Source organism: Carassius carassius, chromosome 9, assembly GCF_963082965.1.
Source record: "Carassius carassius chromosome 9, fCarCar2.1, whole genome shotgun sequence".
NCBI lineage: Eukaryota > Metazoa > Chordata > Actinopteri > Cypriniformes > Cyprinidae > Carassius > Carassius carassius.
Window position 1 is genome coordinate 19,638,208 of NC_081763.1, and position 24,416 is coordinate 19,662,623.

Here is a 24,416-nt window from a genome sequence, read left to right on the forward strand (position 1 = left end):
CAGTGCTCAAATAGAGTTCGGACACTCTTTTTGGTCCGTTTGGAAATAAAACAGATGTACGGTCTGTCAGCATGCTTGGGCACGGCACCCTCCAAATCCTCCTTAGAGCTACATACATAGAGCTGTCCACTCCAGTCATGCTTAGAAGAGAAACCAGAAAAATGTGCTATTGGACTACTACTGTCAAAATACTGAATTAAACTAGACACACGGGCATCAGAGAACCTGTAAACATTGTCCTCACAAACCTTCTCATACACAGCTCGCCCATGGATTCTGATGCCATAAATGCAACATAACCTGATAGCACATGACTAAGAAGGGACCTAATGTATGAAATGTGCTTGCGGTCTACTACAGCACATGGCAGCACTTTAATGCAAGCAACAGCCATTACAGCTGGAGGGTTGCACATCTGATCTGGAGGGGCGCCACGTGTTGCAAAATCCTGCCCTATGGCCCTGTGCAGGTACAAACCTCAATATTCTCCCCTGCCATGATTACAAAACAGCTCTGCTAATGTTCAGCCTTCGGGTAAAAGTCAGCTCTCTGATCTGATATTTTAAGACACCAGATGAGTGATGTTAAGAGTGTCGTATACTAAACATACACATCTGACTATTAACCTGTCAAAGGCCATTCTTTGGCACTAAACTAATACAGATCCCTACTGTCATTCATGATACATTTACCACTTCATCTCTAAGACGAACGCTTGACATTCTGCAGTGAATCTAAGAGAGGATGGTCCAGTTATCCTAGTCTATATTATTTGGTCTTAATTTAAAAAAAAAAACACTACCAATGTAGGCATTACAACATTATAAATGTACATTATGAAAATTGGATGTTTAGAGAAAAATTGACATCAAGGGATTTGTTAAGGATTGCATTTAACATTATTTCATGTTAAATAATGAATAAATAAATAGTTCATGCTAGAGCGTTTTAAAAAGGTAATCTAGAATGTAAAAATTAAATCTCTAATACTGACCAATATGTATCCAATTCAGACTAATAAATGTAAATGTAATAAATGTAATGTGCTTTGAAGCACTATACTTTCATTCGGGTTCTCTGCCAGTCATTGTTTTAGACACTAAGTAAGCATATAACAAATGCATGCATTTTTACAGTGCTATCCAGAGTCCAGGCCAAAGCCATTCATGGTACACCACCATCTGGTTATATTTGTGTATGGCTCAGCATCCCCCCCCCCCCTTCACATGGCACAGATATGAGATGGTGGGCTGGGGGGGGGGGGGGGTTGATCCGCCTGGATGTGTGATGCCAGAGCGCTAGTAGGCCCAGTATCTATTGCAAGTCCTGCTCTGTATTCACGGCTAAAAGACATAAACACTCGGTCAGCCAGCCAAAACCACAGCAACACAAGCGCCACTCTTGCCAAAAATGGCCGCTGGCAAAATGCAAATGAGCAGCTCTCCCGTTCTGTGTCCAGCTGCAGACCTGCCACGCTGTCTGGAGTTCAGGCAAACCCCAGTCCTTAGTAAGCCTCGGTTAACCAATGGACCAGGGCGGTTATTTCCCTCTCTCTCTACTCTCTCTAGTAACTCTACTAATTCACCCCTTATTTTGCAGGGATCCCTTTTTCCCCCCACTTTCCATCCCCTCCCAGCTGCAACCAGGCCGAGCTATTGCTCCCACCGGCACAGCACTGTTCATGGGAAACAATAAAACACCACATGCGTTTCCTTAGTTAGGGCTTCCACACTGCAGCTCCATGCGAGGCTCATCAAGCCAACTATAAAACAGCATAAATGCTTCACTGGCTGGATCTTCATTGGCATTTTATGCAAATTAGGGATGCAACAAAAAGCCAATAATTATTTTCGTGTTATGCCTGATATTGACAATGTCAAACAAGAAACAAAACTTCTAGAGCAGTAATGCGAATTTTAGGGTGCATTTAAAATATGCTGAATGGGCTCAAATTTTATCCATAACAATAAATAGACAATATGTCAATGTCACTCAGTCACTGCTTTCCGCTAACTACCGCAAAAACAAAAAAGGGCTGAAGAAGAGAGAAAATGAAAAGAACACTGACAGAATTCTTTTGTAAACAACCTAAAGTTAAGCTCTTCTTTGGTGCGGGTTAGGATGGTGTATGCAGTGTTAAATTTGACATTCAGCTCTACCCATTGCAGGGAATGGCATGCAGAGCAAAAACTGAGAAATAGAGCTTTAGAGAAGAAGAGAAAACTAGAGGTAAACGTAAAAATCTATTCTCACACACACGCATTTTCCCTTATCTTGAATTGTGTTCATTTATTTGAACAGACTGAATCACTCAGTGAAAGAACGCACTCTAATTGCGCAGATGCACTAGTCTAACCTACTAGACTTCATCACATCACGTATGTGTGCACTCTGAAGGTGGGTTTTGTTTGTTTTTTGTAATCCACTCAAAAATGTAAAATCACACAGTTAAAACAACAATTACGATATTAAGTCGCAGAGGATATATATCGCACACCCCTACCAGTAACTACAATTTCCATTTCTATTTTGCATCAAGTTTCCCACAAGGGTGTGGGGATGGCTTTTTATGAAATGTTTTTGCAATATTTAGATTTTTCATTTAAGTAATTTCACAACAATATTGATACTGTGACGCTACAAATAAAACTAAACATAACTGTGATACAGCAATGAGATGCACAATCTAAGGATGCTCTTCAACAGTGCATGTTTACAACAGATCAAGCACTTTTAAAACAAAAGAGCTACACTGGAATGTCAAGAGGAGGCTTGTGAATAGAAAGTTAACGGTCTTTTAGTGGGGGAGGAACAGCAGAGAGATCCGACTGCCTGCTTTCATTTTGCTGGGTCCCAGGCAGCCTTCAGAATGATGGAGAGCTTTTCAAACACACCGTGATGGATGCCTCCCTGAGACACAGAGCACCAGAGTCTCTCACTGCACATTGGTAGCAGGGCTTGGAGGTCAGGGAAGTGCAGGGCCTAATCCGCTCCTGATGACCATGAAGGTGCTCATGTTTGAAGGCCACTAAGGACTATTCACATGGCACGCTTCAGAAGAAAGCAAGATAACACAGACAGGAGTACCAGAAAAATGCAACACTAAAGCACACTACAATGTCACTTAAAGGAACACACTCTGAAAACATCTATTATTCAAAGTCTAATGATCTTATGTAATGTGGTCATTAAAAGCTGTTGTCTGGCTTTAATTATTCTAAGGATTATCCGAAAGAGCAAAGCAATTCATTGCACTTCAGTCAATGGCCCTCTAGGGTGTTTCGTGCACTTTGTGATTTACCCTGCAAAGTGGAAACTACAATGGGTTAAAAAAGCAGGCACATGGTTATTCCTGACTAGAGATGCACCGATCGATCGGCCAGGGGTCGGAATCAGCCGATTTTCCTCATGGTCGGCCCGGATCGGTGACCAGCCAATCAGTCTCACTTCTGTCCGATTTCTAGCCGATCGGCTTTGCTACCAGTAGCACAGGCAATAACGTCTCTCACATACTGGTCTCATTTGCACCGGTTAAATGGTGCTTGCATTGCGCATTATTTCAGTCATTACCACAGGCTTCGCGCTTACACCAAAACCAATATATCCGCCGATATTTGGAAATATCAGCCGATAAGTTTTTCTGTTTGGCCGATGTGTTTGAGGCTGACTTTTATTTTGACAGCGCAGAGAACGGCACCGCTAGGCACACAGTGCTCACATTCTCTCGTTTCATGTCGTCGTTAACAGTTCTGTCTAATACAGATAGAAGTCTAATAATCTGATAGAACGGTTAAAGGAACTAATGTATACAGAAAGTATTATAACGATTGCTAATATAATATTAGTAATAGAAAGGAAAACATTATAATACTTTCTCATTTGCTGTCCGCATTAAGCAAATACGCATTTACATAATTTAAACAAATCTTTGAATGACTAATGTAGATTTAAGCTCACAAATTTCAGCTACGCTATTTTTAGTTCATTATCGAAGGCGATTCATCTTCAATAATGAACTCGATATAGTGTAGCTTGTCAGTGAACTACGGCTCTGTGTATTAACTGCCGTTCCATTTGAAAGCAAGTGATGGGGATTTACAGCTAATCATGGAATCGGTTTTACTGACGAGATGCGCATGCATTATCATTTCGTTTGATATATTGTCCAGCCCTAAGGACCGTCAATTATCATTTGTACAGGACTACACTTAAATCTCATCTCCTCAAAGCTCTGAGGTCGAGCCGCACCACAGAGTCTCATTGGTCTACGTGCCCTTTTCAAGGACCATAAATACTTTGGCTGCTACGACTGTTCTCCATAAGAAAAGGATGCTGAGCTGCAGAGCAAATCATCCCTCCAACAGGCTTACACAAGATTAGCAATGTTGACATGCCCCAACAATCAGTAGAGACCATGTTTCCAGACAGACTCTGGACCCCTGAAATGTCACGCTCGTGTTGCAAACACATACCATACACTGTGAGAGGACATCGTCGTTGTCTAGTGGCCTTGTACAAGATGTGGTATTGCAAACCGTCCCTATTTCTTCTGAAGAATATTTTCCATTATGCTCTAAAGATTTAATAGATACAATATATAAATGCTAATATTCAATAACACTTGGTATTTAAAATACTCTAACTAGTTTCATTTCAAAGTATTTTGCTTGGTAAGAACTAACATACAATGTAAAGCATTTAAACAGAATCTGATTAATTAGGCCCTTAACCATTGCAGACACAATGGCTACTGGGAAAAAACACTTTTTTTTCCTACCTTTAATTTGGCAAATGTCAAAATGCATGTCAACTGTTCTTTAAGACAGTAGTAAAATTAGCACACAGGAACTGATGGCATTAACGTAGCTTCTTTTCAAGTTGGCTGCACACAGCTGCTGATGGAACTCCAGATCTTGCTCATTAGCTAAACACAAATCTGTGTCATGCATTTCTCTCAGTTTATCACACTAATCTGCATTTACTGAAGGTAAAATTGTCACAGAATGAGAGTTTGTAAAATGAACGATGCAGCTACAAAATTCATAAGGTAAAATGTTTTTCCATATGTAACGACTAAGATAAGCAACACTGAAAAAATGAGGTGGTAACACACAGTAACCACAAAGCACATGGGAGGAACACCAAAACACATGGCGAAAATGGTTCAAAATATTGTAGGTTTCACAATGTACAGGAAACACCGATTAATGCACATGTAAATGTATACCTGATTCTCATGTGCATATTAGTTGAATATAGAATTTCAAACCAATCTGATCTCTATGACATTAAATAAAAAAAATGCTTTCAACTAACAAAATTAAATGTTATGCAAAAACTTCTTCACTAAATGCACACAATCACTCAAAACTAAAAAACAAAACATGTTAATGGTTTCTAAGAATGAACGGACACATTGGTCACTGTGAGAAACTGCCTCACAATTGACCTCTGACCCCAAAGCCTAAGGAATTTGAACCCACAAACATTTAGTTAGATTAGTCTGTTACTCATTCCTGACAACAATATCAATAGAAAGATGGTAATTTGGTGCCTAAAAGGATGATGATAACACATAAATGTAACATTCCATAAAGCCATAATAAAAAAAAAAGTATTCACAATTTCACACAAGACTAATATTAATTTATAGCATACTGGCTGGAAATAAATGAACAAAGAGAGCCTAATTCTATCATTGTGGGCACTAAAATTAACTGATATATATACACACACGTATCATTAGACACCTAGATTGTCACCTCACTAGGTTCGAGAAAACAGCCTACATGTACACATGCTGGAAAATACCCACACTCATCAGCTGACCCCTGTAAGAGCCCCAGTGACCCCCACCCCCCAAACATTCAGCAGTCAGGTGGGGGGGGGGTTCAGAATTAAATTGTCCGCATAATGATAGATCAGAGACTGCGTTAAGGATAAAGAAAACAAAAGGCCACCTACAGTGATTGGAGCCGCTCCAGTGCGGGGTCCTGAACCCGCGGGCCGCTCCCGACACCAGGCCTTTCTCCGGGATCAGACAGCCGCGGTTCTGGTGGTAGTAATCCATGCTTAAAAACGGGCTCGGACTAGGGGTCAGCCCAACGACGTCCACACTCTCGTACATCGTGAAATTAAAAAAAAAATAAAACCAAATATTCTCCCAAAAGTAAATGCTTCCTTCTTATAGCTGCAAAAAGACTCGAAATGTTATGTATAACTGGAGAATAGCAGGTTAAAATATTGTTTAAACACCCTAATCAAAACAATTAAATGGGAGCAAAAAGTGGGATTTCGCACAATCGCGTGAATAATAACTTGATCTCGGTGTGTCGATGAAGCTCGCGCGGTCCACGGGGAAGGAACTACATTCCTCAGATTTTAAAATCCTGCGCCAGTTGTTGCAACACGGTGTTGAAACTGCTGTTGAAACTGTGGCTCTATGAGACCCAATGATCGATGTGAAACTGCTACGTGAGTATAAGCAGTCTTGAAAAGCTCCCAAGCGCCTCCTTGCTCCAAACGAAACGTTTTCTAAATGCTTTGCGTTAAGTTAACAGACCTATGCATTGACCGTAGACTTTATAAAAACAGGTATTTACGCATATTTACTGTAAACACGCAGTCGTCCGCGTCGATGAAAGCGAGAGAGAGCGCGCTCGGTCTCGTGAATAATCCCGTTGGAGGTCTGCCGTTCAGACACGGGAAGAACTTGCTCCTGTGTTTCCAGACCGAGCTCAAAGTAATGTCTTTTGCATCTTGTGTCGAACCCCTCACATACTTGTGGGAAAATTCTCCCTTGAAAAACAAAAGCGCTCTTCGACAGGTTAACGTTAACTCTGGTCTGCACGCACTTTCCAGGCTATCCCACACCGCTCTTGACGAGTGTCGGCAGCTGCGCACAAGCCCCGCCCCCATCAACCCCCACTTGGACTGTGCCGCTCTCTGATTGGCTGTTGATAAACATAATCTCAGTCTCATCAATGTGACATCTAACGAGGATCTGCCGCCATAACAAACTGAAGTATAAAGTTTGTACATACACGTTTACATTTATTTGACTGCCTTCTTTCTTAAAAAGAAAGTTATCTGGACATTAGTTCAGCTGGATTAATACGTTCTAAAGCAAACAAGCTTATATAAGTATACTTTTATAAATCTTTGTTTCATAATAAAGGATCTTTTAAGTTTTTATGTAGATTAATAGAGGTGAGGTAACGCTTTGCTTATATATATATATATATATATATATATATATATATATATATATATGTATGTGTGTGTGTGTGTGTGTTCAGTTTTTTCACTTTAATGGCAATGAAAAGAACCCATTCACTGGCAATAAAGTGAAATTACTGAACCTACACATGGGAGCCTGGAGAAAAATGCTAATTTTAGAAAAAAATTTTTTACACACACACACACATATATATATATATATACATATATATATATAAAAGAGATCACCTCTTCCAGTAAACCTCCACGCTGTAAAGAGTAGACTCCAAGGCTGCTTTATCAATACAAAGTGAGGTAAACAACAGTAACAACACATTGCAACACTATCTAGTTTCCCACCACAAAATCCATAGACTCTGTCTGGAGAGTAGTGTTCATAACAAGGCAATGAACACTCGGGCTGCAGCCCAACAGCATCCGTCAGTTCAACGCACCAAGGTTGATGCCATCCGCTGATGGCTCCATCCATCAGTGAAACGACATATTAGCCTCCCCTTATTTTCCGGCTTCAGCCCTCACATTTTTGTCCTTGACATGTAAGAGGTACTGTATTGATTTTTCACCATCTAAAATATTAGCCTCCACACAAAAGGCCACTCATTCAATAAAGACACGTTTATTAATGGACAGTCCTTTTAATCCAAACAGACCCATATAAATCTTTCTATGAAATGGAAGAAGAGAAATGGCTGGCTTGAAATAATACTGGTTTACATTTGTGCCAGTTTAAATGTTTCATAGAATACTTAACACATGTCAAATGAATGTAATACTATACAAACAGTAAACACCGGTTAAGGTGCGGTAACATTTAGCATTGTTTGGCAATTTTTCGCAGGCTAAATCCAGCCAAATCAATAGGGGTCCACACAATTGGGAATTTTGTGTGAGGGCAAAAGCTTTCCCCGGCAGATTTCACATTAGGTTCAACTGGTCATGCAAATTTTCTGTGTGATTGGTGCTTCATATATATATTGCTAAACAATTGACAGTTGAGCATTTTGACCATGACTACATACAAAATAAGCTTAAATTTGACTCTCTTATTTAATTGACTTTGCTAAATTATACATTATCAAGATTGCAGAGTTTTTAATTGACAAATGATGCAAGTACACCAATATAGGGCATCTTATTGTGTGGCATTTTAGAAAAGCATAAGTTAGAATCTTAAAGCTTAAAAATACCAACAGACTAGCTACATAATAAGCTAAATATGTCATTTGATGGAGGGAAATGACCTCAGATTCTCAATACCTTGAGACTGCAGGAGTCGAGAGGGGCAGTATATCGGGGAGGAGGTGGTTGTATGGCGGCTGTTAGGAATTTAAAGACTTTATGGGGCTTTAGGAGGAAATGCATGAGAAAACCTGCTGGCAAATTGTAAGTGTGAGGCTATTTATTACCCTCAATCCACCTCCCCCACCTCACTTCCTCGAAATATGCATAAAAAAGCTTCTTTAATTTCTGTTAAGTTTGACTTCTTATCAATGCTGTGTGATATATGTTGTTAAGAAGAAATGCACATTCTCGAGAGCACACCTAATGCAATGTCAATGCTGTTAGATTGGGTTTGTGAGGTGTTAGCATACTGACAGCATGCAGTTTTAAATGCTTATCATTATTCTGTCAGTCACATGACCCAGTTTGTCCCAGAATGCCCTGCCCCGATGAACAGATGTGTGTTTGCATTCACTCACAATGCCTTTAAATAGTATGATAGGGAGGGGCCATCATTCAATACTGTTACAATGAGCGCCTGTGCTGACTCATTATAGAAGCACAGTATGGATGTGCCGCATGCTTTTAACACTGACAAAGGTCAAGAGAAAGATACCATTCAACATTCTCAATGGTGACAGCTTTTGAACTCCAGCTATATATAAAAAAAATGCATACGACTAAGTCAACCATTTTCCCATAAAATTCGATCACACAGACAATATGTTTAATCTGAGTGGCATAACCTTGATCGCAATCTCGGACATGCACGCTATTAACTCTTTAGTCAACCTCGCTGAAGCAATTTCCCGAAAGTAAGTGACATAAAAAGAGGGTTATTTCTTATATAGTCATTAAAAATCAAATGTCATGGAGCTTTGTAAATTATGGTACAATATAAATGCATTGAAAGGTTTGTGCTGTTACTATATGCCAGCTGATGCTTATTGCTGTGGTAAACATATGGTGGAGATTGGCTATCGTGAACCTCTCTGCCAGATGTGTAATGTTAGCAGGTGAAGCCTATTGACAGTCTGCAGGGCCACTTATGATCCTGATTGCTTGAGCAGTCCCGTCCCATTACTCTCAGCTCAAGGTCAAGGATTAAGTGATGAGAACAGATCCTGCCTCTTACCTTCCTTATGGTGAGTTGTTTGATTGTTTGAATGTGGGTTTGTGTATTTGAGGGTGAATATGTGAGACATTTACATTGTCATTATAGATTTACAGTCATCAGACTTTTAAAAAGACACCCCAAAAAAATTCTGTCATCAATTATTCACCCTTATGTCAACTGTATGACTTTTTTCTTCTGTGGAACACAAAAGAAGATATTTTGGAAAATGTTTCAGAATATATTCAGTGTGAGTCAGGTATGGAAGCCCATTTCTGCCACATAAGAAACACGTCATGTTTTGGTAAATCATACAATTACGACAAAAATTCATATTTGTGACACAAGTTGTCAATCATTTGAAGTCATAAAAATTGTATATACTAACATTTAACTAAGACAGTTAACATTATCAGATACATGAAGTCAGAATACAAGACAAAAAGTCATAATCATGACATGAAAATCCAAACGTTTTTATATAATTAAAAATATTGTATATCATAATTTGGACTATTATGTCATAATTGTGATTTACCAATGCATTCTTTTCTTATGTGGCAGAAATAGGCTTCCATACAAAGGAGACTAATATTGTTTTGGACCCCACTGGCTTTGATTACATGGACAAAAACAACTGAAATTAATTGTCATCTTTGGGTGAACTCTACCTTTAATACAGTATATCTCTATTTTGTCATAATCATCAAATTTGATTTCATCTTATTCTGATGACCTGGTGATGGGCAGTTTGAACATGTTCTGCTATGATTAGGGTGCAGCATGACTGGTCAAGTCCATTACACCTGTCCCCCTGGCTATGAACCATAACACTCTATTTGACCTGCGGACCCCTACTGACCCAAACAACAGATGAACAGCTCAGTGACACATTTGAATAAGATCAGCTGTTTGTATAAGGTCAGCCGAGTATGTTCAAGGCATATATATGTATGATTTGTCTGAATATGATGTTTGTGTCCACCAAAATAATTTATTTATTTTTTGTCCGGTACTACAGTATGATTTTTGTTATCATCTAACACATCATACTATATAGTCTCCTTAACAACTCCACAATTAACAGTTCTTAACTGATATCATTGGTCTTCTGCGATGTATAGGGACCTATATGATATTGCCCGGGCACAGATCGAGTGCAATAGGGAAATGTGCCGAGCTGGTTCAAATGTTAATCATCCATCTGAAATCCCCTGCTTAGCCAGCAGGTTGGGGAACAAAAGCCCCATAGAGGTGCAGCTTGCGGGGTCTGGACATGACAAATGCGGTCAAGACTGGGGCAGTGGTTGCTGTGGAGCTCTGGGGAGGGAAAATCGGGGGCAGTGGAATGATCTACCAAACCCAAGACTCATTCAGGGCGTCGCATCAGGGGGCAGATGGGGTCACCCCATCATCATCACCATTTCAAAGAGCCTAAGAGCGAGTTGGAGCTGAGTACAGGGTGGGGGAGGTCCGCTGACCCCGACCGGTGTCCCCACACTACTCCATCTTCTGCAGATGGTAACAGCATGAAAGAAAGCCCCATCATCTCTACTCCTGGCTCAACAGAGAGATATTGAGAGGACGAGAGACAGAGAGGGGCTGCTCTCTAAACAGGCCCATTACCTTGACACCCCCTAGAGGAAAGACCCTCACCCCCAACACTCTCGCTCTTGATTTCTCATGCCAGCTCTCTTTCACATGGAGACAAACACACAACAGATGGGACTACGCTGTGAAGGTGGGCCTCGGGCAGGAAGAATCTGGTACATTACATAGATGGGCAGCCAAAACAAAAGCCAGTGCTTTCTCCATTTAAAGGAGTTCTGAATCATCAAAACACACCTCGGCAGACCACAGCCAACCAGCCTCCCAGGCCACCAGCTCTCTATCTTATCAAAGCAGACCCGCTCCCCATGGAGGACCCCATATCACCACACATAAGAACATCAAGCAGCCTTTGTGATAATGTTCGGTCTTTACTGCCAGTAGCTTAAGCCTAAGCCCCATGCATATCAAAAAGCTCTGAATGTGCTGGCCAAACTTCCGCTTTGCATATAGATACTGAGCCTTTTGACACATCGATTCTCCTGGCCAAGGACCCATGAAAGCAGCTGACGCAAATCCCCGCTTTAATCAGCGAAAGCCCCCTAAAACGCTCTGAAGCGGGAACAAGAGCTAGTAGCTCTGCTACAGTACTCTCACAATGGCCTGGCAAATGCACCATTATGACTTATTTGACCCTCCTCTCCAAGTGCACTGGCCACTTTGAGAGGGTAATTAACCCATCTTTCCCCCTCCCCTTGATACAATTACAATAGAGGCACAGCATTCTTCAAGTGCTCTCATGCACTTGCGCCGGGGAAGAGGGGCAGACGGGGGCCACGAAACGGGATGGGTTGATCAGGACTCACAGAGCACAGAGAGGTGGAGTGCTTCAGAACAAACATGAAGAGATTAAAGGTTCTGTCCTTGAGAAGTAAATGAAGAGGGAAATGTTAATAAGCTGTTTCAAATTCTCATGTTGTACAGGGTGATATGATGCATGCTCTAAAAATCAGCGCAGACTGATTGTGAATAGAGGGTGTTACATACGGGAATGAAGGCAGAACGAATTAGAGTTTGCTAAAACAATGCATGAGTGGCTATTTGGCTATTTTTAGGTCATAGGTTTCCAAACTGCAAGGAAGGTCCATGGAAAATTAAAAAAATGAATGAATGAAATGAGTGAAAACAGAAAAAAATTAGAGTAAAGTTTGCAAAATATGTAAAATGAATAAAAACAATGAATGAATGAATGAAAGGTGGTCTACGAAAAAAAAACTATTGGAAAATAATGTCAATGTGTAAAATGAATTAAAATAAAAGCATACATATACATACATAAATATAATATAATATAATATAACAAATAATTTATTTTTACTGTTACTATTAGGTGCTAATAAATAAATACATTTTTAAAAATTGATATAATTTATGTTTAATTCTGCATTTAAATGACTGAATTTCATGAGATTAATCACAATAATTTTATTCTTCACATCTACACATCTAACAGTGCTCTTATGGTCAGTAGAAAATACATTATCAACTTATATGAAAATATGATTTTATATTATGAAGGCGATCATCAAATTTGTGAGTGCTTGTCAAAGCATATAATGTGTTTTTCAGTTTGCCAAATGCTTTGCTATAATATGAATTGTAGCTATAATATGAACATCTCATTATATTTCTACATGCAGTCCACACTGTATCTGACAATGTGATATAAAGAGATCTCTCGCTCTATCCATTTCCAGTGTGCTTCTTGAATGCAGAATGAGTACCTCCTATAATCCACTCCTCTGAGGGAAATGCAAAGGGGGAAAAGAGAAGGGAGATGAAAGAGGGCTGGGTAGTTACGATGGATTACAGGCTCAGCGTGGTAATGGGGGAGGCCAATGGACTGATAATATTTAACCAGGCCCGGGTGGACCATCTGGAACCACCCCCCTTCAACAACAGTCCAGCTCACACATCTGGGTCCTCCTCTGAAGGAGTAACTAACATTTGCCTTCAAGTGAATAATGCAGTTTTTCCATTATTTTGAAAGAATTTCAACACTCAACTCCCATGACTTCATGCAAAACAATTCTTACATGATAACAGACACTGCAGATGACTTATTTAAGTCAACCATCTAAAGTGCTCACACACAACGCTCAAAAATGTTTTATGCAGATGTCACATTCCTAAAAAATTCTAAAACAATCTTCATTTACTTTCAGGACATGATCTATTTTGAGTTCCTTTCTTCTTGCTTAATGTGAGGCCTGCAGTTTATACTATTAGTTAGGTTGGGATTCCCCCTAATTCTCCAGAGCAGCTGCGTTGTGGACATGAACAGGAACAAACACGCTGACCCCCAGCCCAATTGGCCAGCCATTCTGGTCCCCATTCCGAGAGCCACTGCACTTCCCGTCTCCAAACTCCAGTCTAAGAAAACAAGCATGCTGCCACTCTAGAAGCCCTTCCACATATTTCAGCAGACCAGATTTCTTTTGGATGAGACAAAAGTTGAACTGGAGCATATGTGCACTGGGTTACAGGATATAGCTTCAGTATAATTACAGCTCATTTTTGACAATACATGTGATTCAATAGTCTGCATCTATACAAGTCATTGTATTTTTTAAAAATAAGTCAGTCTCCAATACTGCTAAAAATGTAGAGGAGATGATGAATGAAATAGATTTGCCCTTTAATCCCCATGCAAATGCAAACACATGCAATACATTTAAGATTTCTCTTGTTAAAAAATATATGCTGACACCCTGAGAAACAAAACCAGTCAATGTCTGTTAATCCAACATTAACATATGACATAGTTCTAACAATGGAAAATGTGGTATAGGAAATTAGAAAGGTTGAAAACCTTAAAGGAACAGTTCTTAGTTTAATTCAGTCATGATTTGCGGACCCTCATGTTATTCCAAACCATAAGATTTTCAAAGAGGACAACAAGACTGAAACTTAAATGGAACAGGACAAAAAAAAAGCACCATAGAAGTATCATAAAAGTAGACCATATGACTCATACTTTACTTTCAATGTCTTCTGAAGTCATACAATAACTTTGTGTGAGAAACATACACAAATTTAAGTTATTATTTAATGTCTCTGAAACAGACAAAAAAAACCTACATGAAAACCTCGTTCTCATGCATGTTGTAGTAACCACTGGTTGACATTGACATTATACTGAACACGGTGCATCATAAGGTGTCATTTTATTTGCAAGCTATCTTTTTTTTTCCGCATTAGGGATCTTGACATAACCAGTCCCGGTTTGCTTTTACTGCATGCAAAAAGGTGGCCAGGATTCTTCAAAACATCACCTTTTCTATTCCACTAAAACTAAAAAGCAAACCAGAGCATTCTTCTAATTAAGACTTTGTCCTGTTTTATTTGAGTTCAAGTAACAGTTTGGTTCTCTACATTAGCTTCCTGAAAATATTTAGCATGATGATTAAAAGAGGTTAGAAAATGTTTTCTGCTCTTTGCACATATAAATTCTCAACTAATTATAAATTGAAGAAAGCATACAAACAAAACCACACCATTCGATCATACAGACCCTCCACGCCAGAGGAAAAACACTCCTGCAAATGTCAATACACCATTTTTACTTTGTCTTCAAGCCAGGACACCGAGACTGAAAAGGACTGAGCTCAGCAGATTCACTAAACAGGCTTTTCCCCCTCTCTTCCTTTGAGTTGTTAAGGTTTGGATATCTCTATTAACTTACATTAAGCTTAACGCTTCAGACTATGATATCTGCAAAGCAAAAAAAAAAAAAAAAATTGGCATGCTTTTGAAAAAGAAATAAAAGTCCCAGAGAAACCTGATAACAAAAATACATGTCAAAACTATTAGCTGGCACAATCATGACAATATCAGTTGGCCATGATTCAGTGTGCTGTCAACAATGGGACTGATGTGATACAGTCTAATACAAGACTTCTTAAGAAGTGCTTGAAAACATGCCATCCATAGATACTTATCAGTGTGATGGTTCCTGTGTGATTCGGTGATTTTTACAAGGTTTTCGGGACGTTCTATGATTTAGCAATAGGAATGAAATATCATTACTTTTGATTATATTACTTTTGATTAATGTTTTGCATCTTTGCTGAATGCAAGTATTAATTTTTTTCAAAAATATGATTGACTACTCCTAAAATGTATGTTCATTTTATGATGGATATCAAAATGTAAGGTTTGGTTGTTCTGACAAAAGAAATGTTAGCTAGATGCATACAATTAAGCTTCATGCATACACTGTATAATCTCAGACTTTGGCCCAAAAGTACATGTAAATGAGTCATTTATACCATTTTATTTCAGCAGTTTCTAATAGTCAGTCTTCATTGAAAAAAGCAAAAGAAAAAAAGAGCAGCCTTTGTCAGCTGCCACAGGGCAGAGTACAAAATCAAAGCAGGTGTGCTAATAGCAACTCTTGGACACAATTATTGAAAAGAAACTTGCTCCATGTACCACAAATTAACTAATCTTTTTTTTTTTTGATGTAGACGAAAGAGGTGGTTTATTCCTCCCTCCTTCCTGCAAACCCCCTCAATCAGTTCTTTCCAGTATTTCCAGTGAGCGGTCGGACTGGCATGACTGATACAGAAATGGTGGCAAAGCTGTTTATTATATGGAATTGTTCCTAAATCAAGGCATCACATTTTCATTTTTTTGCCAAATAAATATGGTATAGGCGTTCATTCCATATTCAAAATAGACATTTCCTGAATGTATAAGAAATACAAGCAGAAATCAGTGGTGGATTTGATGTGACAATGTTCTGTGTGAGGAATTTACAGCTCATTGCTGTCATCATCTGCTGACAAATCTGCTGTCATGCCAGTGACTTCCAGTTCATGCAGAGACCCAAGTTGTATTTGCCCCCTTTTAAAAATGTCACCCTTAACTCCTCGATATCCACAGAGACTAAAAAAACTGACAAACAAATGTGAGGACACCCCAGGCTTTAAACTGTCAGTCATAGGCCTATTTATAAAGCAAATCGTTATGTAATACATTCAAGAGAGAAATAAGCTTGCCAAAAGCAAATACACAAAATGCAAGAAGTGCAAGATGTTTTTATACGCGAAAGTTCTCCTGAAGCTCAAATTTGTTTAAGAAACTTTTCAATAAAAAAAGTGGATTTATTGATACAAAACTTTTACATACAGTATAACTTCTTTTTCTTTACTTGTTGTAACTTGTCAAAAAAACAGGTTCGTGGCTATTCGTCTACACATATATCAAAATGTTTCTAAACATTCCAGTGAGTTAAATATTTTCATTCGGACAGTTGAATCGGTATAACTACTACAGGTACCATCATAAGTGTACCTTGTAGCATGTGTGTGTGTGTGTGTGTGTGTGTGTGTGTAAAAATGTAATCCCTTTACAGTAGCACACGCTGTCAGAAGTAATCTGTCATTAGGAGGACACTGCTGGTTCCTGTCATTGTGTCATGCCTTCACTAAATGAGGTCAGACTGATGTGTTGTTTTAATCAACCAAGCCTGCCTCCATTAATTATTCAACACCTTAGTGGATAGGGAGCCCTACGGCCAGGGAAGAGCGATGAGAAGAGTGAGAGAGACAGGGCGAGGGGAGAGTACCGTATGAGAGGATATACAAACAGATATTGAGCAGTTAAAGGAGGCAATGAAACGGAATGTTAAATATGCAAAAATAAAGAAATTAATTAACACTAATATCACTGAAAAATTAAGTAAATTAAGCTTGAAATCACACATAAAATGGAAAATGATTGTTAAATATTATATTAACAGAAAACCTCAGTTATATTGAGAGCTGTTCCATGAACAACACCCACGATGCACCTCACACTCGGTCGACCCATCACATCGTCCACACCGCAGTAAAATGTCAGCAGCCGTGGAGTGTGAAAGTGTGAATGCGAGGTGTGAGGGAGGACGGCGTTTGGGTCACAGGGTTTCACACCAGGCATCAGGCACTCACACCACAAAGAAGCTCGGAGAACTTTAATATGACAATACACAACAATAAGATTTCACAGTATGTGAACTGGCAACAGATTAACCAGGGACCATCAGCCAGTATTAGCAGATTTTGTTAATTATCTGCAAGAGTCTTCATTTGTATTGATTGGAAGCCCTTATTTAACTAGTACATGTTTTCAATGCTTTCCTACTGCAAAGTTGTGATTCCTGAATTCACTTGAAACATGTTATGTGTTATATGTTACATTGCGTTAGAAATGTTTAACATCAGTGAGATAATTTTAAAGAAATTAATTTAATACTTTCAGTAAGGACAAGTGACAGTGAAGACATTTATAATATTACAAAAGATTTATATCGCAAATAAATCAAAGAAGATTGATTAGAGTGATTTCTGAAGGATCATGTGACATCGAAGAGTGGAATAACATAAAATGACCATAAAATAGTAAAAAAAAAAAAAATTATATACAATAATTTTTTATTTGCAACTAAATCATGATAGTACTATGGCTTTTCACGTGTAAGGGAACCATCTTTTAACAGGATCTTTTGCGTGACTGATACCTCTTTTAAGGCTTAGTGGTGTTAAAAACTGAATGAAATATATTCATGCACACTGAATAAAAGAAAAATCAATCCCACTCGGACACACAAGACGGTGCAAACACTGCAGATATAGAGATAGATACCAAAATATTCCATGCTTCAGCAAAAAATAAAGTATAGCATAGAAAAGTGCCATGCCGCTTTCCACCTCCCCTTTCTGTTCCCTGCTTTCCTCTCTTCACTTTCTCTGTAAGTACACATATCTCAGGATGGGGTCTGGAGATTTATGAGCTATTGTGAGAAGAGAAGTGGGCCAGAAAGCCCTCCCCGGCTCTGGATCTGCTTTGCCGCCTCCCTCACGTCTTTTATTTCCATCCCTCCCTCTCTGGTTGCAGCGCTTTCTGCTCACATTACCCTCTGTTGAGTGATAAACATTGTCTGTGGGCAGTAAATTCAGACTGAGCCTGACAGGCCTCCAATAAACCAGTCTATTTTCTCACTGCGAGAAGGCTTTGGTCTGGAGACCCACAGGAAGTGAATGCAGACACACACTCCCAAACATAAAGATAAACAAATATAAATATAAACAAGTTAAAAGGGGACAAGATACATATGGCATGCATCATGCACATCAAAGGCACAAATAAGGGACAAACACAGGAGACACATCCATATACACTCGCACAAAGAAACAATAATCAGCAAGCGTCTGATTAAAACTTGCTTGAAAGAAACTGAATGTACATGTAAAACCAATGATCAAGTGTTCTGAAAGCATCCCTATACAATGAATGTTTATTAATCATACACAAAATGATTTCGGTTGTAAAAAAAAGTGATTAAAAGGCAGAAATTAAAAGCTAATTTCTTAATTTGTCTTTATTTATTTTTCATTGACCATAATTACATTGCTGTTCTGCTTCAGCTCATTTTTATATCACCTAAAACCAGTACACCCACTTATGGTGGTTTACTCAAGGCAACTGGCTAACACTACAATGAGCGGTTAGATTACAATTTGGCAAGCAAATGTATCCAGTAAAGGCAATACCACCTGCTGCACAGTTAACAAGTAAAACTTACCAGGCAGAAAGAAACCACATGTTTGAGTAGGAAATAGCAAATATAGTGAAGGATAAACTCACTGTTTATGTGTGTAAATATATGTGCACATTAGTTTGGAAAAAAATACTACAAATGTTTGTTATATTTCCATTAATATTTGACAAGTTTTGTTCCAACCCAACCTCAAAGGAAACACAGTTTCACAAGGCGTGATTTCTTATGTACTCATATCATGTGAATTGTCCAAAAGGAAAAGAGTTAACATGAAACCCAACTCTAAACATAACCGTCACTGGGGCGTGAGCAAACTCTATGAAAACGAGAAAAATGAGACTGTACAAAATCATACGAATTAGCCACTTATTCACTAAATATTTACAAATAGCCATGAGTTTGTGTTGACCTGATATTTAGCAATTTCATACAAGCACTTCATTCCGGTGTTAGATGCAGAATCTACCGACAGATTTTTGGATAGATAATTCAGATTTTCACTTAAAATAAATAAATATATATATATATATATATTGTAAAACTGTGTAAAACTCATTTGTTATCATGTAACTGTATTATCTGCATTATATGAGCTAACAGCCATCTTCTCTAGATATCAGCACTGGCATCGGCCACATAAAAAAAAACCTAACACTTGTCGACCACTAGAATGAACTATGATGCAGTACCTGGCAAGTTCTTTTCCTACGATCTTCTAACAGCTCTAATAAGTTGGCAAAGTGCTTATAACACTAAAGAATGTTGACTGAAATCAAACACCGTAGCTTCAATAGTCTAGCAGACTCCCAGAGGTCCAGCAACACCACATGCTCAGAGACGATTTACAGATGCACCCATAAACATCCAGCCAATAATGGAACGGATTCTTCTCATCATCTGATGGAAGCTGACGATTTCGAAGTCTGGCTGGTCACAGGTGTGCTCCAAACACACCCAGGAACCCCCCCTCCTCTACGCATCTCACTAATGGCATGTTTTAAGCAGAGCTGTCTGCTGTGCCATTTCTTTGATTGAAAGGGGGTTTATTGGCCACTCTCCACTGAAGTGCCCGGCACAGTCAGCTCCATGTGTGCTTGTGTAATATGTGTAAAATATGAAGCTTTAAAACGTACTCGGTTACTAAACGTAACCTCGGTTCTCTCTAGAAGAGCGAACGAGTACTGCGTCTTAGCTAAGACGCTACGGGAAAAGTCTCTTAAATCCCTTAATTTTGTATTTCTGTAAAGCGCATTTGCAGCAGTACACAGCCATAGGCGAGACGGCTCGTTCGCTCATTGGCTTGTTCTGCGGCAACTGCACAGCCTATCGAGCGCGGGCTGATGCAACATCAGACCAATAAGGGCGCTTCGCGCCCTTCTTGCCACTTCCCGCCGAAACGGGTGTGGCCCAACCTATAAAAGGAGCTCGAAAAGGCTGACTCACCTGATTTATTTCATCGCCGAAGCGAACCAGAGTGAATCGTGCGCACGGCAGAGAACGCAGTACTCGTTCGCTCTTCTAGAGAGAACCGAGGTTACGTTTAGTAACCGAGTACGTTCTCTTACGAGAGCTCTCTCGTACTGCGTCTTAGCTAAGACGCTACGGGAACCCAGTGTAAAACGCCGTGCGCGCAGGGATCACACACCAATAAACCTGAAGCAACGCCCAGGATTTACAGTGCACAGTCACCTGAGGGACTCACAGAGAGTCCAGGACAGAAAAGGGAAAAAGCCCTCCGTCCCATATCTAGCAGCATCCGTAGATGCGGCAATATGACGTCACACAGCCGAGGCAAGGCCTGACCAATGTGGCAATGCGGGTCTTACGCAATACTGCCCATATAACAGTCGGCAGCGCATAGCGCTCGTGAACTCAGAATTCCCCTCAGGGCCCTGATTCGCCTATACCGACAGCAGCCTTGCTTGCAAGGCGGGAACCTCCAGGTTATAGAACCTGATAAATGTAGACGGCGAGGCCCAACCTGCCGCCATACATATATCCTGCAAGGAGATCCCAGTAGACCACGCCCACGACGAGGCGATGCCTCTTGTGGAGTGTGCTCTGACGCCCAACGGGCACTGAAGGCCCCTGGAAGCGTAAGCTAACGCTATGGCGTCAACTATCCATCTGGATAGAGTCTGTCTCGAAACAGCCATTCCCTTGGAACGCCCACCGAACGAGACAAATAGCTGCTCCGTCTGCCGAAAGGCAGCAGAGCGAGACACATAAGCTCTTAAAACCCTGACAGGGCAAAGAAGACTCGAGTCTCCATCCTCCCCTGACACCGGCAGGGCAGACAGGGCAATAACCTGAGCCCGAAACGGTGTGTTGAGGGATTTCGGCACATAACCGTGCCTAGGTTTGAGTATGACTCTTGAGTCATTGGGCCCAAACTCCAAGCACGACTGGCTCACCGAGAGCGCGTGCAAATCACCCACACACTTCACAGAAGCGAGAGCCAACAAGAATACTGTCTTGAACGACAGATGCTGAAGGCTAATCGATTGGATAGGCTTGAAAGGGGGACCTTTCAAGGCCTCCAAAACCGCCGCGAGGTCCCACATAGGGACTGACGGAGGTCTGGGAGGATTCAGCCTCCTAGCTCCTCTGAGGAACCGGATGACTAAATCATTCCTTCCTATTGACTGACCGGACGCCGTTTCAGAAAACGCCGCGATGGCAGCCACATAAACTTTGAGCGTGGATGGGGCTCTGCCCTTATCCAACAGCTCCTGAAGGAAGGAGAGGACCTCCGTCACCTCACAACTAAGGGGTGAATAACCTCGAGCTGTGCACCAGCTGGAGAACACCGACCACTTCGAGGCATACAGACGTCGTGTCGACGGAGCTCTAGCCTGAGTGATGGTATTTAGCACTCTCACTGCGAGATCAGCGGGTAACCATTGAGTGCCCATACATAGAGGGACCACAACTCCGGTTGAGGGTGCCAAATCGAGCCCCTGGCCTGCGAGAGGAGGTCTCTCCTCAATGGTACCGGCCACGGGGCGACATCTGCTAACTGCATCAAATCTGGGAACCATGGTTGGTTCTTCCAAAGAGGTGCTACAAGCAGTATTGAACATCTCGTTTCTCTCACCCGTTCTATCACCTGCAGAAGGAGGGAGACGGGAGGGAACGCATAAAGCGGGCAGCACGGCCATCTCCGTGACAGCGCGCTTTCGTTCTTGGAAAAGAACACGGGGCAGTGAGCGTCTTCGTGGGACACAAAGAGGTCCACCTCCGCCATGCCAAATCTCTGCCACAACAGCCGGACTGTTTGCGGGTGTAGAGACCATTCGCCCGTAGGAACATTGCCTCTGGACAGCCTGTCTGGACCCAGATTCTGCAGTCCAGGCACATGCACTGCTCTCAGCGAGCACACGTTGCGCTGAGCCCAAATCAGGAGGCGTTCCGTCAGCCTGCACAGGTTTCGGGACCCGAGGCCGACCTGGCGATTTATGTAGGACACCACGGACATGTTGTCCGAACGGACTATGACGTGGTGATCCTTGATATGGGGACAAAAGCGCGTCAGCGCGTTCTCCACTGCCAGCATTTCCAGGCAGTTGATATGATGGAGCTTTTCCCATTCTGACCATAGGCCAAAGGACGGTCTGCCTTCGAGCAGCGCTCCCCATCCTGAAGTGGAGGCGTCCGTCGACACCATTTTCACACTCGGGGAAGTCCCCAGGCTTACACCTGATCGGTACCAGCCGTTCGCTGTCCAGGTGCTAGAGCCGCAACACAGCTCTGATCGACCTTGAAATGCAGCCGGCCAGACGCCCACGCTCTGCGCGGCACCCGAGCCTTCAGCCAGAACTGCAGGGGGCGCATGCGGAGCAGGCCCAGCCGCAGAACCGGAGATGCTGAGGCCATGAAACCCAGCATCTTTTGACAGTGTTTGAGCGACACAGTCGCGCCACAGCGGAAAGAACTCGCTGCACGCTGAATGCCCATCGCGCGCTGTGGTGACAGCCGCGCCGTCATGGAACACGAGTTCAGAACTATACCCAGAAACAGGATCGTCTGACTGGGGTTCAGCGAACTCTTCACCCAATTGACACTGAAGCCGAGCTTCTCGAGGTGATCGAGTAAAACGGCTCTGTGGTCCATGAGCTCCGCTCATGATCGGGCCAGAGCCAGCCAGTCGTCCAAATAATTCAGCACTCGTGTGCCTCTGAGTCTAAGAGGAGCGAGCGCTGCAGCCATGCACCTCGTAAACGTACGAGGAGCTACGGACAAGCCGAATGGCAGGACTGCAAACTGGTATGCCTGGCCCTCGAAGGCGAATCTCCAATATCACCTGTGGTTTGACGCTATCTGTATTTGAAAATACGCGTCCTTCAGATCTATTGACATGAACCAGTCCCCTCTGCGAATCTGCCCGAGGAGCTTCCTGGTCGTGAGCATTTTGAAACTGTGTTTCATCAATGCCTGTTCAGCTGTCTTAGATCCAGTATGGGCCGGAGACCCCCGTCTCTCTTGGGCACCAGAAAGTATCTGCTGTACAGCCCCCCCTCGCTTTGAGACACAGGCTCTACAGCCCCTTTGCTCAACAGTTTTGATATTTCGGCCCGAAGTATGTGTGCTACTTCTGTTTTGACCGTAGTTTCGACGTGCGCTGAAAAGCACGGTGGGCGTCGAGAAAACTGTAGCGTGTAGCCTCTCTTTATGATGCCTAGCACCCAATCCGAAACCCCTGGAAGCACTGACCATGCATTTGCATGAATGGCTAAGGGCTGGATGCGAAACGCGCTCTGTTGACTGGGCAACGGCGGCGCTCGAGTGTGCTGCGCATCTGAGGCGGGGAGCGCGTTGATCACAGCGGGCAGATCGCTCTTCCTCGACCCCGTTCCGGCGCTTAACCGACTGGAGGGAGGCTGAGCGGGTCCCGTGGGACTCGATATATCTGCGAGTAACCGTGGGCTGCATGTGTGCACTTTTACCACTTTAAACTCGCTGTCTGCCTGTGCAGAATGTACGTGCACGGGCCTCGTTTTTACAGAAGCCCCGCGCCGTATGTGACATAGTGTATGTGGGCACTGGGAAGTGGGCACGTTTACTATGCGGCGCGCTCGACCGATCTGTGTCGATCTTATGTGCGCTAGCCCTGTGTGCAGGGCTGTGCTTATATGTGGAGATGGGCACTGGGTAGTGGGCATCGTCACTGCATTTATAGCACCATCGGCCGTGGCCGGACGAGCACGAACGGGTTTCGTTTTTACAGAAACCACATGACGCGTGTGACATAGTAATAGTGGGCACTGAGGGGTGGGCACGTTTACTATGCAGTGTGCGCGACCGACTTGAGTCGACATTATGGGCGCAGGCCCTGTGTGCAGGGCTGTGCTTACATGTGGAGATGGGCACTGAGGAGTGGGCATCGTCACTACATTTATAGCACCATCGGCCGTGGCCGGACGAACGTGCACGGGTTTCGTTTTTACAGAAACCACATGACGCGTGTGACATAGTGATTGTGGGCACTGAGGAGTGGGCACGTCTACTATGTAGTGCGCGTGATCGACTTGAGTCGCTTTTATAGGCGCGAGCCCTGTGTGAAGGGCTGTGCTTATATGCGGAGATGGGCACTGAGCAGTGGGCATCGTCACTACATTTATAGCACCATCGGCCGTGGCCGGGACACCAGAAATTACACCTTTTTCGGGAAATATCTGGGTAGCCGTG

The 24,416-nt window shown here is 42.0% G+C and overlaps 1 protein-coding gene across 5 annotated transcripts in view; it reads right to left on the minus strand.

Annotated features, from left to right (window-relative positions):
• LOC132149222 (retinoic acid receptor alpha-B) overlaps positions 1–24,416 on the minus strand; it is a 113,806-nt gene that overhangs the window by 28,897 nt on the left and 60,493 nt on the right. The window contains exon 1 of one of the 5 annotated variants that reach the window (XM_059558257.1): positions 5,965–6,237. The exons of the other annotated variants lie outside the window; for them this stretch is intronic. Coding sequence (XP_059414240.1) covers positions 5,965–6,127 — 163 coding nt within the window. The 5' untranslated portion in view covers positions 6,128–6,237. Of the gene's footprint in view, positions 1–5,964; positions 6,238–24,416 lie in introns of those variants that run through there. 5 annotated transcript variants of the gene reach the window in all.